Source organism: Salvelinus sp. IW2-2015, linkage group LG14 (genome assembly GCF_002910315.2).
Source record: "Salvelinus sp. IW2-2015 linkage group LG14, ASM291031v2, whole genome shotgun sequence".
Taxonomy (NCBI): Eukaryota; Metazoa; Chordata; class Actinopteri; order Salmoniformes; family Salmonidae; genus Salvelinus; species Salvelinus sp. IW2-2015.
The window spans coordinates 19,074,413-19,089,609 of record NC_036854.1 but is presented as its reverse complement, the minus strand read 5'-3'; the positions used below and the strand labels follow the sequence as shown (position 1 = coordinate 19,089,609).

The 15,197-nt window shown below is 44.4% G+C and overlaps 1 protein-coding gene across 1 annotated transcript in view; it reads right to left on the bottom strand.

Annotated features, from left to right (window-relative positions):
* Nucleotides 1-15,197, bottom strand: part of LOC111973297 (serine/threonine-protein kinase D3-like) — a 58,763-nt gene that overhangs the window by 3,846 nt on the left and 39,720 nt on the right. The window contains exons 11-18 of the mRNA XM_024000619.2: nucleotides 13,899-14,175; nucleotides 4,347-4,399; nucleotides 4,120-4,192; nucleotides 3,520-3,626; nucleotides 2,914-3,075; nucleotides 2,630-2,728; nucleotides 2,157-2,424; nucleotides 87-172 (exon numbers count right to left, since the gene is read on the bottom strand). Of these exons, the coding sequence (XP_023856387.1) occupies nucleotides 87-172; nucleotides 2,157-2,424; nucleotides 2,630-2,728; nucleotides 2,914-3,075; nucleotides 3,520-3,626; nucleotides 4,120-4,192; nucleotides 4,347-4,399; nucleotides 13,899-14,175 (1,125 nt within the window). The remainder of the gene's footprint in view (nucleotides 1-86; nucleotides 173-2,156; nucleotides 2,425-2,629; nucleotides 2,729-2,913; nucleotides 3,076-3,519; nucleotides 3,627-4,119; nucleotides 4,193-4,346; nucleotides 4,400-13,898; nucleotides 14,176-15,197) is intronic.

Below are 15,197 nucleotides of genomic sequence, written 5' to 3'. Positions count from 1 at the left end.
CCATAGAGATGTGTTGCGTTTGAATGATGTGATGAACATGGTGTGACTGAAGGTAGCTCCTCCTAGTCAATGTCCAAGTGTGTTACCTGGAGCCAGGGGTGACTGAGAGACTTGTCCACACTGTAGCGCTTCCTCATCTTCACCTGGAGGAGGTTGTTGATCAGGTCCGTGGCTGTGAGTGGATGGACAAACATGCACAACATCGACATGAGAAACAAGGGAGATCTACATTTCCATCCAGCACAAGCTCTCTCCAGCCTGGCCACTCCAGACAAGTATCAAAAACACCACATGACCAAAAATATGTGGACACATGCTCGTCAAACATCTCATTCCAAAATCATGGACATTAATATGGAGTTGGTCTCCCCTTTTGCTGATATAACAGCCTCCACTCTTCTGGGAAGGCTTTCCACTAGATGTTGGATCATTGCCTTAGTGAGGTCGAGCACTAATGCTGGGCGATTAGGCCTGGCTCCCAGTCAGCGTTCCAATTCATCCCAAAGGTGTTTGATGGGGTTTAGGTCAGGGCTCTGTGCAGGCCAGTCAAGTTCTTCCACACCGATCTCGACGAACCATTTCTGTATGGACCTCGCTTTGTGCACTGGAGCATTGTCATGCTGAAACAGGAAAGGGCCTTCCCCAAACTGTTGCCACAAAGTTGGAAGCACAGAATCGTCTAGAATGTCATTGTATGCTGTTACGTTAACATTTCCCTTCACTGGAACTAAGGGGCCTTTCCCAAACCATGAAAAACAACCGCAGACTATTATTCCTCCTCCACCAAACTTTACAATTAGCACTATGCATTGCGGCAGGTAGCGTTCTCATGGCATCCGCCAAACCCAGATTTGTCCGTCGGACTGCCAGATGGTGAAGCGTGACTCCAGGGAATGCATTTCCACTGCTCCAAAGTCCAATTGCGGTGACTTTTACACTACTCTAGCCGACACTTGGCATTGTGCATGGGGATCTTAGGCTTGTGTGCGGCTGCTCGGCCATGGAAACCCATTTCATGAAACTCCTGACGAACAGTTTTTATGGCCTACCACTTTGTGGCTGAACCGTTGTTGCTCCTAGATATTTCCACTTCACAATAACAGCACTTACAGTTGACCTGGGCAGCTCTAGCAGGGCAGAAATTTGACGAACTGACTTGTTGGAAAGGTGGCATCCCATGACAGTGCCACATTGAAAGTCACTGAGTTCTTCAGTAAGGCCATTTTAATGCCAATGTTTGTCTAAGGAGATTGCATGGCTGTGTGCTCGATTTTTCTGTCAGCAACGGGTGTGGCTGAAATAGTCAAATCCACTAATTTGAAGGGGTGTCCATATACTTTTGTATATATAGTGTACATGGCTACCTCTATAGGTTGAGTCAATTAGGACTACACAAATATTACGCTATTATCAGTCTCAAAGTACCAAAGAAAGTTCCAAAGACACTTCCAAAGAGTTGAGCAGTAGGCTTCTTTTTCTGAGGGGAGAGACTGGAAAAGACCAGACTGAGAAAGGTGAAGACCACCCTGAGAAAGGTGAAGACCAGCCTGAGAAAGGTGAAGACCAGCCTGAGAAAGGTGAAGACCACCCTGAGAAAGGTGAAGACCGCCCTGAGAAAGGTGAAGACCGCCCATTACAACCACAGCGACCCTGGGAAACAGAAACTAAGACGGTCAACTGGTCAACCCAATAGGAACACATGCTACATCCCAAATGGCACCCTTTACCCTTTACGGTGCACTACTTTTGACCAGAGCCCTATGGGCCCTATAGGGTGCCATTTGGGACGGAGCCACAGTCTAGTTTTGACCGGGAGTAACACCAGAGATCCCACTGTAAGTACACTGAGTGAGTCAACAGTGTATTTATCCTGTAATGGCCAATTACTTGGGGATTACAGGGTTGGTGACTGTAAAAAGCGCCAGTGCATGACTATTGTCTAGAATCTACTTATAAAGCAAGAGTGCTATAGATGGCTCTCAAAAGAAATGATCCATAATAGCAAAATTGGACGTGTTGAAAAGAAGAAGGAAAAAAACATGTATTTTTGATCAGAAAAAAAAACAGTGCGTCCTCAATGACACAGTATTCGCTATATAGTGCACTACAAAGGGAATACGGTGCCATTTGGGATGCACACACCCACTCGCTCTTACCCTCTCCAGAGATGTCCTTCCAGGGGTTGGGAGGGTACATGAAGGCAGCGTTGTGGATCTGGTCGTTGATGTCCTCGTCCTCGTTGAAGGGGAAGGTCCCGCTGAGGCTGACGTAAACGATCACGCCCACCGACCACATGTCCAGGGAACGGTTGTAGCCTTTACTGCGTAGGACCTCAGGCGCCAGGTAGGCGGGCGTGCCCACCACGGAGCGCCTGAACGACTTCTCGCCGATGATGCGAGCGAAGCCGAAGTCACAAAGCTTCACCTATAGGAACACACATAAGAACCAAGGTCATCCTTGTGCTGTCAGTCCTTATGGGTAAGTTCCATTTTGAATGCTTTAGTAAGCAAAGTAATTATAAGTAATTGATCAACTCTCATTTACAATAACAATCTGGTTAAATAAATCAAAATCACAGTGAGCCCAATAGCCCAGTCCGCTTGTTGTGGTGGACAGCTCATGTACTCACCTGAGGGAAGGGCTCTGCGGAAGCCAGCAGCACATTCTCAGGCTTCAGGTCACAGTGAACGATGTTCTTAAAATGGAGATGCCTCAAAGCCACCAGGATCTGTGGGTCAGGAAGCACAGGGGGGGATTTACTATTGGCTGAGCTGTGGTACTTGTCATTACAGTGGCTTTCCAGTATTGTGTAATTATCTCTCGGGTACAGGAACGATTACACAGTAATAAAAACACGTTGCGTAAAGTGTTACTGTGGTTCATTAGTATAAATGATATTTTTCTGTTACTGACCTGTGTGACCAAGAACTTGGTGAGACGCTCAGGGATCTTGCTCTTCTCACTGGACAAGATCATCTCCAGCATGTCGCCATGGAGCTTCTCCATGACAACAAAGACCCGCTCGGGAGTCTCGAACATGCACTCCAGGTTGACGATCCCAGGATGGTGAAGGTTCTGACAGGCAGGGAGACAGGGGATTTAATTCAATTCAAAATATAATATTTATCCCTGACGTGCAATCAGAGAGAAGGAGACCTTAGATGTACAGAAACATGTTCTCTATGTGCTTGGTGACAGATGACCTCAACTATGCAGAGGATAGTGCTGCACACACATTGGATGGTTTGTTTTTTTATCAACTAACACCACACTCCACAAATGGAGATATGTACAGTATATACCACGGTCCACAGACGCACTTTTAAATCAGAAAAAGTACATCATTTCTTCAGAATAGCCCTTCAAGGATCTAACCCGGGACTCCAAACTGAATCTCTACGTTTGACTAATGTTGTTCAGTGAAACAATAGTGAAACGTAGCTAACAAGGTTCAGATTCCCAGGCTATCGGCGTCTAGACTGGCAGTGAAAGAGCCAGGCTTCTCAGTCCTTTGTCTACCTGGAGAATAGCCACCTCGTTCCTCAGCTGGCTCTCCTGCTTGGTAGGGAACCTCATCTTGTCGATGATTTTGATGGCCACGTCTCTCCCAGTCTTTCTGTGTTTACCTACACATGAGCATTAAAAAGATAAATCACAGGCTACTCCCTGCAGACTGTTGCAAATGAACTGTCTGTATGTCTTCCTCTGTCTCCAACTATAGAATAGACCGACGGCGAGGAATTCCACTAATAAAAGTTTATTTGCAAAACACACAAAGAATAACAAGCTAGTACTCTTCCTCTCCCTGTGAAATAAAGCCACTATACAGAGAAGAGAACATGGCTGGATGGATGTACATGAAGCCAAAGGGAAGGGAACTCTGCTGCTACCACGCTCTCCAACCAAGGTGCATGAATTGAGGAGCAAACTGAAGTGAAGAGGAAATTCAGAAGCTCTCGGAAAGACTGTGGAAGTCGATTAAAAATAGCTTAGTTATTGTTAAAAGCAAAAAAAAAAAAAGCTATTTTCAACTTCCACAGTCCTGAGTTGCTGAGTTTCCTTTCCACTTCACAATGTACATAAAGCCAATGGAACTACTGTAGAGTCGGGCTGACTTACCTCCGTACACAATCCCAAACTGGCCCGACCCCAGGACCTCATCAGCAAAGATCTGGTAGACTGAACTGATATCCTAAAAAAAGAGAAAAGACATATTTCACGAAACAGACAATCCATCTAACATTTTGCAGACATTTTTAAATATTCCTAAAATTCCTCAGTTATCGGGAATGCTTGTGGAGCTGTAGCTATACATATCTAATATGCAGTATTTGATATACACTTACCACATTCTCTGTGATCTGTGAGTTAGACACTGATATGCTGATTGAAAGGTCCTCTGAAGAGACAAAAAAAAAATTCTGTGAGGCTTCGGAAACAGTAAATGATCAAGCTCTATTTGAAGCAGGTCCAAGGAAAGGACACATGATTATATTTTTAATTGTTAAAAGTTTGGACACACCTACTCATTCCAGGGTTTTTCTTTATTTTTACTATTTTCGACATTGTAGAATAATAGTGAAGACATCCAAACAACGAAATAACACATATGGAATCATGTAGTAACCAAGAAAGTGTTAAACAAATCTAAATATATTTTATGTTTGAGATTCTTCAAAGTATCCACAATTTGACTTAATGACAGCTTGGCATTCTCTCAACCAGCTTCATGAGGTAGTCACTTGGAATGCATTTCAATTAACAGGTGTGCCTGGTTAAAAGTTCATTTGTGGAATTTCTTTCCTTCTTAATGTTTTTGAGCAAATCAGTTGAGTTGTGACAAGGTATGGAGTGGTATACAGAAGATAGCCCTAAGACCAAGTCCATATCAAATAAGCAAAGAGATATGACAGTCCATCATGACTTTATAGCATGAAGGTCAGTCAATACGGAAAATTTCAAGAACTTTGAAAGTTTCTTCAAGTGCAGTCACAAAAAACAACATGCTCTATGATGAAATTGGCTCTCATGAGGACTGCCACAGGAAAGGAAGACCCAGAGTTACCTCTGCTGCAGAGGATAAGTTCATTTGAGTTACCAGCCTCAGAAATTGCAGCCCAAATAAATGCTTCACAGAGTTCAAGTAACAGACACATCTCAACATCAACTGTTCTGAGGAGACTGCGTGAATCAGGCCTTCATGGTCGAATTTAATGCAAAGAAACTACTACTAAAGGACACCAATAATAAGAAGAGACTTGCTTGGTGAAAAGAACACAAGCAATGGACATTAGACTGGTGGAAATCTGTCCTTTGGTCTGATGAGTCCAAATTTGAGATTTCTGGTTCCAACCGTCGTGTCTTTGTGAGACGCAGAGTAGGTGAACGGATGATCTCCACATGTGTGGTTCCCACCGTGAAGCATGGAGGAGGAGATGTGATGGTGTGGGGGTGCTTTGCTGGTGACACTCTCTGTGATTCATTTAGAATTCAAGGCACAATTAACCAGCATGGCTACCACAGCATTCTGCAGCGATACGCCATCCCATCTGGTTTGCATTTATTTTTCAACAGGACAATGACCCAACACACCTCTAGGTTGTGTAAGGGCAATTTGACAAAGAAGGAGTAAAGGAGTGCTGCACCAGATGACCTGGCCTCCACAACCACCCGACCTCAACCCAATTGAGATGGTTTGGTATGAGTTGGACCGCAGAGTGAAGGAAAAGCAGCCAACAAGTGCTCAGCATATGTGGGAACTCCTTCAAGACTGTTGGAAAAGCATTCCAGGTGAAGCTGGTTGAGAGAATGCGAAGCGTGTGCAGAGCTGTCATCAAGGCAAACGGTGGCTACTTGGAAGAAACTAAAATATGAAATATATTTTTATTTGTTTTAACCCGTTTTTGGTTAACGTGATTCCATATGTGTTATTTCATAGTTTTGATGTCTTCACTATTATTTTACAGTGTATAAAATAGTAAAAATAAAGAAAAACCCTTGAGTAGGTGTGTCCAAACTTTTGACTGGTACTGTATATTTAAAGTAGATATGATGCTTAACTATTCTAGCTAAAGCAAGCACACGCATTTTCTTCAGAAAATGCCCCTTTTGTAGTATACAGTACATTCGGAAAGTATTCAGACCCCTTGACTTTTTCCACATTTTGTTACGTTACAGCCTCCAAAATTGATTAAATCGTTTCCCCCCCATCAATCTACACAACAATACCCCATACTGACAACGCAAAAACATGTTTTTGTCTATTAAAAATAAAAAACGGAAATCACATTTGCATAAGTATTCAGACCCTTTACTTAGTACTTTGTTGAAGCACCTTTGGCAGCGATAACAGCCTTACAGCTTCTTGGGTATGACGCTACAAGCTTGGCACACCTGTATTTGGGGAGTTTCTCTCATTCTTTGCAGATCCTCTCAAGCTCTGTCAGATTGAATGGGGAGCTTTTCTGCACAGCTATTTTCAGGTCTCCCCAGTGATGTTAGATCGGGTTCAACTCCGGGCTCTGGCTGGGCCACTCAAGGACATTCAGAGACTTGTCCCGAAGCCACTCATGCGCTGTCTTGGCTGTGTGCTTAGGGTCATTGTCCTGTTGGAAGGTGAACCTTCGCCAAGTCTGAGGTCCTGAGGGCACAGGAGAAGGTTTTCATCAAGGATCTCTCTGTACTTTGCTCCGTTCATCTTTCCCTCGATCCTGACTAGTCTCCCAGTCCCTGAAAAACATCCCCACAGCATGATGCTTCCACCACCATGCTTCACCGTAAGGATGGTGCCAGGTTTTCTTCAGACGTGACGCTTGGCATTTAGGCTAAAAAGTTCAATCTTGTTTTCATCAAAGCAGAGAATCTTGTTTCTCATGGTCTGAGAGTCCTTTAGGGCCTTTTTGGCAAACTCCAAGCGAGCTGTTACAATCCTGTCTCGGAGCTCTGCGGATAATTCCTTCGACCTCATGGCTTAGTTTTTGCTCTGACATGCACTGTCATGTCCAATCAATTGAATTTACCACCGGTGGACTCCAATCAAATTGTAGAAACATCTCAAGGATGATCAATGGAATCAGGATGCATCTGAACTCAATTTCAAGTCTCATAGCAAAAGGTCTGAATACTTATGTAAATAAGGTATTTCTGTCTTTTATTTTTAATAAATGAGCAAACATTTCTAAAAACCTGTTTTCACTTTGTCATTATGGGGTATTGTGTGTAGATTGATGAGGATTTTATTTTATTTGATCCATTTTAGAATATGGCTTAAAAAAAAAATGTAAATGTGGAAAAATGGAAGGGGTCTGAATACTTTCCGAATGCACTGTATATTTTTATATGCTGTATGTAAAGAATAAGTAAAATCTATTTAGGTGAATGCCCAAAGCCTGTACTTTCAGTACATTTCCATTGGAGTTTCCATTGGTTCTGAACTCGGACTGATCTATACCAGCAGTCCGGTCCCAGAAGTGGGCCACCAAATACCAATCAGCTGGGTGACCCAAAGACTGGGCTTATGTAACACAATCCATAGAAATATATCAAGCTCGTCTGCACTGTATGCACAGCCCAGCGGAACAAAGGAAGTGTCCCAAATGGCACCCTATTCCCTATGTAGTGCACTACTTTTGAACTGAGTCACTGTATTTTGAGAATATGTGCCATTTGGGACACAGGCAAAATGTTGATGCAAAATTGAACCCAAACGACCTCGACCAATAGAAACTATGTTTTAATTGGGCTTGAGGTAGGTAGGCCACTAGTTTGAACCCGTGAGAGTAGGTAACCATCAAATAACCAAAGATCGCTCAGGGACAGATAGAAATTCACGGGGGGAGGGGTGGTGCAAAATAGGGGAGGGTTGTCAAACCTTTTTTTTTGCTTTGGGAAGGGTTGTGTGTTTTTTTATTGGGCACAGGGGAGGTTAGCGTGCTTTTTCCCTGGTTTACATTCGCTCTTCTGCTCGCGTTTTCTCTATAAACAACAGCTTGACTTACTTTTGATATTACCCTGATAAAGATTAGAAACGTTTGTCAAGGTTTGGTACGGTGTGGCTATTATTAAGCTTTAGCTACTGCAGGCCTATGACATGAAGGCAGTGCGCTCCTACTGACTCCGACAGATGAACTTGAGATGAGGAAGTCTGTTTCAGGCCTACCAGAGTTACTCCTATAACTAACAATATAATGCGTATCTTTATAGAAAATATTCCCACCGGCATATCTCTATCTCCGGGGTTAGTATTACACTTCTCTCCCTTTATATTGGCTCTATATATTTATTTCAATGTTAATATCATACACTGGACACCTAAGCTTATAGGCCTATGGATGCAGTGCCTTTATACATTTAGTTTTAAATAAGAGGCTATAGTTTTGCATATGCTCCACTTCGAAACACAAGGAATAGTGTTTTTGTCATTTGTTACAGGCTGTTTTTAAGGACACGTAATTGTGGCTCATTTGGCTGAGGGATGAGCCACAATTCATCAACATCCCTTGTGTATTGAGGCGCTGGCTACGCCAGGTTGGATCTGAATGCATAAGGATGTCCGTTAAATTTCTCAAACGTCCGGTAAATTAAAATCTCCCCTGTCATGTTGTCTGGCGCCAAATTCTCCTAAAGGAAAATGTGAAATGGCATATTGTTTTGATAAAGATCTTAGAATATTCACATGAAAATCTGTCACATATTGAATGGAAACCTAGCTATAGACCCCCTAAAGACTAGTCGTGTCACTTTGATTATGCCTGCACATCACGGTTCACCAGCAGCCCCAAACATCTAAAGAATAAGCTACCAGCCAAACAAGCTTGTAAGAATTGTACTTAAACTTCCCCCTCAATCTCATCTGGAGGTCGAGCATTTCTCTCTATCTCTGTAATGTGTCTATGTATGCAATTGTAAATGTATTTATGTAAAAAAATAGGGACCACATGTAAATAAGTCCCCAACTTTGTGCAATCCCAGTTACGTAACAATTTACTGACAAATAAAATCAACCAATCAATCAATCCAAACTGTACAGCGACCAATTAATGAATGGAAAGAGACATCTGTTACAAAACACCAAAAAGCTCAAATCAAATGATATTTTATTGTTCACATACACGTGTTTAGCAGATGTTATTGCGGGTGTAGCGAAATGCTTGTGCTGCTAGTTCCGACAGTGTAGCAATATCTAATAAGTAATATCTAACAATTTCACAACATGCCAATACACACAAATCTAAGTAAAGGAATGGAATTAAGAATATATAAATATGTGGATGAGCAATTTCACAGCGGCATAGACTTTCACTTATGAATCACTGTATCACAATTCCAGTGGGTCAGAAGTTCACATACACTAAATAGACTGTGCCTTAAAACAGCTTGGAAAATTCCAGAAAATGATGTCATGGCTTTAGAAGCTTCTGATAGGCTAATTGACATAATTTGAGTCAATTGGAGGTGTACCTGTGGATGTATTTCAAGGCCTACCTTCAAACTCAGTGCCTCTTTGCTTGACATCATGGGGAAATCAAAAGAAATCAGCCAAGACCTCAGGAAAAAAATTGTAGACCTCCACAAGTCTGGTTCATCCTTGGGAGCAATTTCCAAATGCCTGAAGGTACCACGTTCATCTGTACAAACAATAGTACGCAAGTAAAACACCATGGGACACGTAGCCGTCATACCGCGCTCAGGAAGGAGATGCATTCTGTCTCCTAGAGTTGAGCGTACTTTGGTGCGACAAGTGCAAATCAATCCCAGAACAACAGCAAAGGACCTTGTGAAGATGCTGGAGGAAACAGGTACAAAGTATCTATATCCACAGTAAACGAGTACTATATCGACATAACCCGAAAGCGCCGCTCAGCAAGGAAGAAGCCACTGCTCCAAAACCGCCATAAAAAATCCAGACTACGGTTTGCAACTGCACATGGGGCAAAGATTGTACTTTTTGGAGAAATGTCCTCTGGTCTGATGAAACAAAAAAATAACTGTTTGGCCATAATGACCATCGTTATGTTTTGGAGAAAAAAGGGGAGGCTTGCAAGCCGAAGAACACCATCCAAACCGTGAAGCGCGGGGGTGCAGCATCATGTTGTGGGGGTGGCTTGCTGCAGAGGGCTGGTGCACTTCACAAAATAGATGGCATCATGAGGGAGGAAAATTATGTGGATATATTGAAGCAACATCTCAAGAACATCAGTCAGGAAAATTAAAGCTTGGTCGCAAATGGTTCTTCAAAATGGACAATGACCCAAGCATACTTCCAAAGTTGTGGCAAAATGGCTTAAGGACAACAAAGTCAAGGTATTGGAGTGCCATCACAAAGCCCTGACCTCAATCCCATAGAAAATTTGTGTGGTAGAATTGAAAAAGCGTGTGCGAGCAAGGAGGCCTAACAAACCTGACTCAGTTACACCAGCTCTGTCAGGATGAATGGGCCAAAATTCACCCAACTTATTGTGGGAAGCTTGTGGAAGGCTAACACGAACGTTTGACCCAAGTTAAACAATTTAATGGTAATGCTACCAAATACTATTGAGTGCATGTAAACTTCTGACCCACTGGGAGATGTTGTTGAATAGAAATTCAAAAGTTGAAATAAATCATTCTCTCCACTATTATTCTGACATTTCACATTCTTAAAATAAAGTGGTGATCCTAACTGACCTAAGACAGGGAATTTATACTAGGATTAAATGTCAGGAATTTTGAAAACTGAGTTTAAATGTATTTGGCTAAGGTGTATATAAACTTCAGATTTCAATTGTAGATATGAGATGAGTAATGCAAGATATATAAACATTATTAAAGTGACATTATTATAGTGACTAGTGTTCCATTTATTAAAGTGGCCAATGATTTCAAGTCTGTATGTAGGCAGCAGCCTCTCTTTGCTAGTGATGGCTATTTAACAGTCTGATGGCCTTGAGATAGAAACTGTTTTTCAGTCTCTCGGTCCTCGCTTTGATGCACCTGTACTGACCTCGCCTTCTGGATGATAGCGGAGTGAATAGGCAGTGTCTCGGGTGGTTGTTGTCCTTGATGATCTTTTTGGCCTTCCTGTGACATTGGGTGCTGTAGATGTACTGGAGGACAGGTAGTTTGCCCCCGGTGATGCGTTGTGTGGACCGCACCACCGTCTGGAGAGCCCTGCTGTTGTGGGCGGTGCAGTTGCCGTACCAGGCGGTGAACAGCCCGACAGGATGCTCTCAATTGTGCATCTGTAAACGTTTGTGAAGGTTTTAGGTGACAAGCCACATTTCTTCAGCCTCCTGAGGTTGAAGAGGCACTGTTGCGCCTTCTTCACCACACTTTCTGTGTGGGTGGACCATTTAAGTTTGTCAGTGATGTGTACGCTGAGGAAGTTAAAACTTTCCACCTTCTCCACTGCTGTCCCGTCGATGTGGATGGGGGGGATGCTCCCTCTGCTGTTTCCTGAAGTCCACAATCATCTCCTTTATTTTGTTGACATTTGGAGATTGTCAAGCCAAGGCTTCGATACTGGGTAAGCCTACAAGGTAGAGAGTGATGCATCTTCTGTTTGTCGAGATTGATATAGTCCATTTCTTCCGGGGTTGAAAACGGAAACCATGATATTGAAGTTCCCAAAGTCGGTATGCTTTGTTTATTGGTTGTGGTGCATTGGCACAGAAAGCTATTGGTGGATTTTTGGGGGGCATATATTTTATATAATAATAAATATGGCATCAAAATGTTGAAAATCTGATTTCCCCCTAGTTGATCATTGGCTCTAAATGTAGTGTCATGAAATAGGCAGGAAGTGGTCGGCAAACCCTCAACCTTGTGGCCCGTAGCCCTGCGTGGCATCAACTTTGCCGCTTCAGCAGGCTTTTGTGACAAAATCAATATCCAAGTATATAAACACAAGGTCGCTACAGTTATTGTTATTTGTGGTCGTAAACATTATTTTCAGTTAATTCTATGAGGGGGGAGGGTGATCAATTTATTTCACAGTATAATGTGAAGGACATTTTTTACATTGGGGAGAGGGGTGCATTTTTCTATGACACGTTGAGTTGGACCAGCCCCTCCCCCCTCAGCAAATGTTGATCTGTCCCTAATTGACTCACATTGTACTCCATTGTGTGGCCACGAATTGTTCTGCTGAGTTGAACTCAATTACACTGAACAAAAATATAAAGGCAACATGTAAAGTGTTGGTTCCATGTTCCATGAGCTGAAATAAAAGATCCCAGAAATGTTCCATATGTACAAAAAGCTTATTTCTCTCAAATGTTGTGCAGAAATTAGTTGACATCCCTGTTAGTGAGCAGTTCTCCTTTGCCAAGATAATTAATCCACCTGACAGGTAGGGCATGTCAAGAAGCTGATTAAACAGCATGATTATCACACAGGTGCACCTTGTGCTGTGGACAATAAAAGGCCACTCTAAAATGTGCAGTTTTGTCACACATCACAATGCCACAGATGTCTCAAGTTTTGAGGGAGCGTGAAATTGGCATGCTGCAGAGAATTGAATGTTCATATCTCTACCATAACCCACCTCCAACATCGTTTTAGAGAATTTGGCAGTATGTCCAACCGGCCTCACAATCGCAGACCACGTGTAACCACTCCAGCCCAGGACCTCTACATCCGGCTTCTTCACCTGCAGGATCGTCTGAGACCAGCCACCCGGACAGCTGATAAAACTGTCAGAAACCATCTCAGGAAGCTCATCTATGTGCTTGTCGTTCTCACCAGGGTCTTGACCTGACTGCAGTTCAGCGTCGTAACCGACTTCACCGCCGATGACCACTGGCACGCTGGAGAAGTGTGCTCTTCACTGATGAATCCCAGTTTTAACTGTACCGGGCAGATGGCAGACAGCGTGTATGGCGTCGTTTGAGCGAGCAGTTTGCTGATGTCAACGTTGTGAACAGAGTGCCCCATGGTGGCGGGGGGGGTTATGGTATGGGCAGGCATACGTTACGGACAATGAATACAATTGCATTTTATCGATGGCAATTTGAATGCACAGAAATACCGTGACGAGATCCTGAGGCCCACTGTCGTGCCATTCATCCGCCGCCATCACCTCATGTTTCAGGATCGGTACACAATTCCTGGAAGATGAAAATGTCCCAGTTCTTCCATGGCCCTGCATACTCACCAGGCATGTCACCCATTGAGCATGTTTGGGATGCTCTGGATCGACGTGTACGACAGCGTGTTCCAGCTAATATCCAGCAACTTCGCACAGCCGTTGAAGAGTGGGACAACATTCCACAGGCCGCAATCAACAGCCTGATCAACTCTATGCGAAGGAGATGTGTCGCGCTGCGTGAGGCAAATGGTTGTCACACCAGATACTGACTGGTTTTCTGATCCACGCACCTACCTTTTTTTAAAGTATCTGTGACCAACAGATGCATATCTGTATTCCCAGTCATGTGAAATCCATAGAGTGAACTTATTTCAATTGACTGGTTTCTTTATATGAACTGTGGCTCAGTTTATATTTTTGTCACTCTCTATTAATTCATTAATGGGAGGAATTTTCATATCACTTATCACAGCCAGAGATAAATCCAAAAGGGCTCAGAAATCCCCTCGTATCCCTTAAATCGCCTTAAAATGCCACCATTTCATTTTCCAGTAATAGACTTTGAGCCGACAGCGGGAGGCCACAGTGGAGTCCCTCTGTGTTTTCCAAAAAAGCCCATATACACTCAAGCTCTACACACACACACACACACACACACACACACACACACACACACACACACACACCACACACCACACACACACACACACAACAACACACACACACACACCACACACACACAAACACTACCATTACGTGACATTACATTTGACTCATCTCCTCAGCAGATCTCAATCACATTAGCAGCAGGCCAGGGTACTATTCTACTCACTGTGATCCTTGCCCTGTCCAGGACCAGTGCAGACGCTGGGTTGGGGAGTGACAGGCATCAGCGCCTGCCGGATGGCCTTCTCCCAGCCCTGGGCCACCTCTAGCCCCACACCGGTGGCGGCCAGGGCCGGGTTATGGAATTGACCGCTGTTATTCTCCCCAACGTAGTAGACCATGGTGGCGGTGATGATCTCGAAGCAGTGGGGGTTGCCGCCCTGGGCCAGGCTGTGGACGGCCTGCACCTGATCCACCTGTAGGATCTCTGACAGCGGGATCTCCTGAGGATGGGGTCAGATGAGCAGCTCAAAGGTCACCAAAGGTCACAATGAATTGTCAGCCAATCAAACGCCCGGTGAGGCTGAGGATCCTCCAATCAGTTGCTTAAAAAGTGGGTTTCCAGGAACTAATACACCTACAGCATAGGGTCCTAACTGTCCCACCTTTACTAGCTTCCCCCCCTCTCTCCTTTTCTCTGCTATGGCCTCTCCTTACTCTCTGACAGCCTTTAAGGAATGAAGCGTGTTGGGCTTTTCAAGTCCAATTTAACATCCCGCCTTCTTTCCTCTGTTGTAGTCGAGTGGGACAACACACCCACAAGGTGAAAAAAAACATCTGGAAGAGAGAGAGGAGCTGCTCTGCTGCTGGCCAGCCAATCATCTCTCAGTCAGCCCAGTCTGCTGCGCCCGCCCGGGCCCCTCCACGCCTCTGTCGCCAGTATCAGAAGAACTGCTTGTGGTTTGCTGAGTGCGCCACATGACAGGGCGCTCCGCCGGGCCGGGGGGAAGCAAAGCGCTCCCCTGATTAAAAGGCAGGACGTGCCTCCCCAATCTGGGCACAAGGCATGCTGGCAGCCTGCCAGGCAGCGAGGGAGCGGCAGCCAGAGACACCACAGGGAAGCCCCCCGGTCCTGGTGCTGACTATCCGTCTGCCACAAGAGGAGTGGGCTTAGCCACAGGGCTCTCTCCTACTCCACCTCTCTCTCACCACAGGCTTAGCCACAGGGCTCTCTCCTACTCCACCTCTCTGTCACTACAGGCTTAGCCACAGGGCTCTCTCCTACTCCACCTCTCTCTCACTACAGGCTTAGCCACAGGGCTCTCTCCTACTCCACCTCTCTCTCACTACAGCTTAGCCACAGGGCTCTCTCCTACTCCCACCCTCTCTCTCACTATAGGCTTAGCCACAGGGCTCTCTCCTACTCCACCTCTCTCTCCCTTCCCCTCTCTATTTACATCTCTCTCAATCCCTTTCACTCCATCTCTCGCTTTTCCCATCTTACTTAGTACCTCTCTCTCTACTG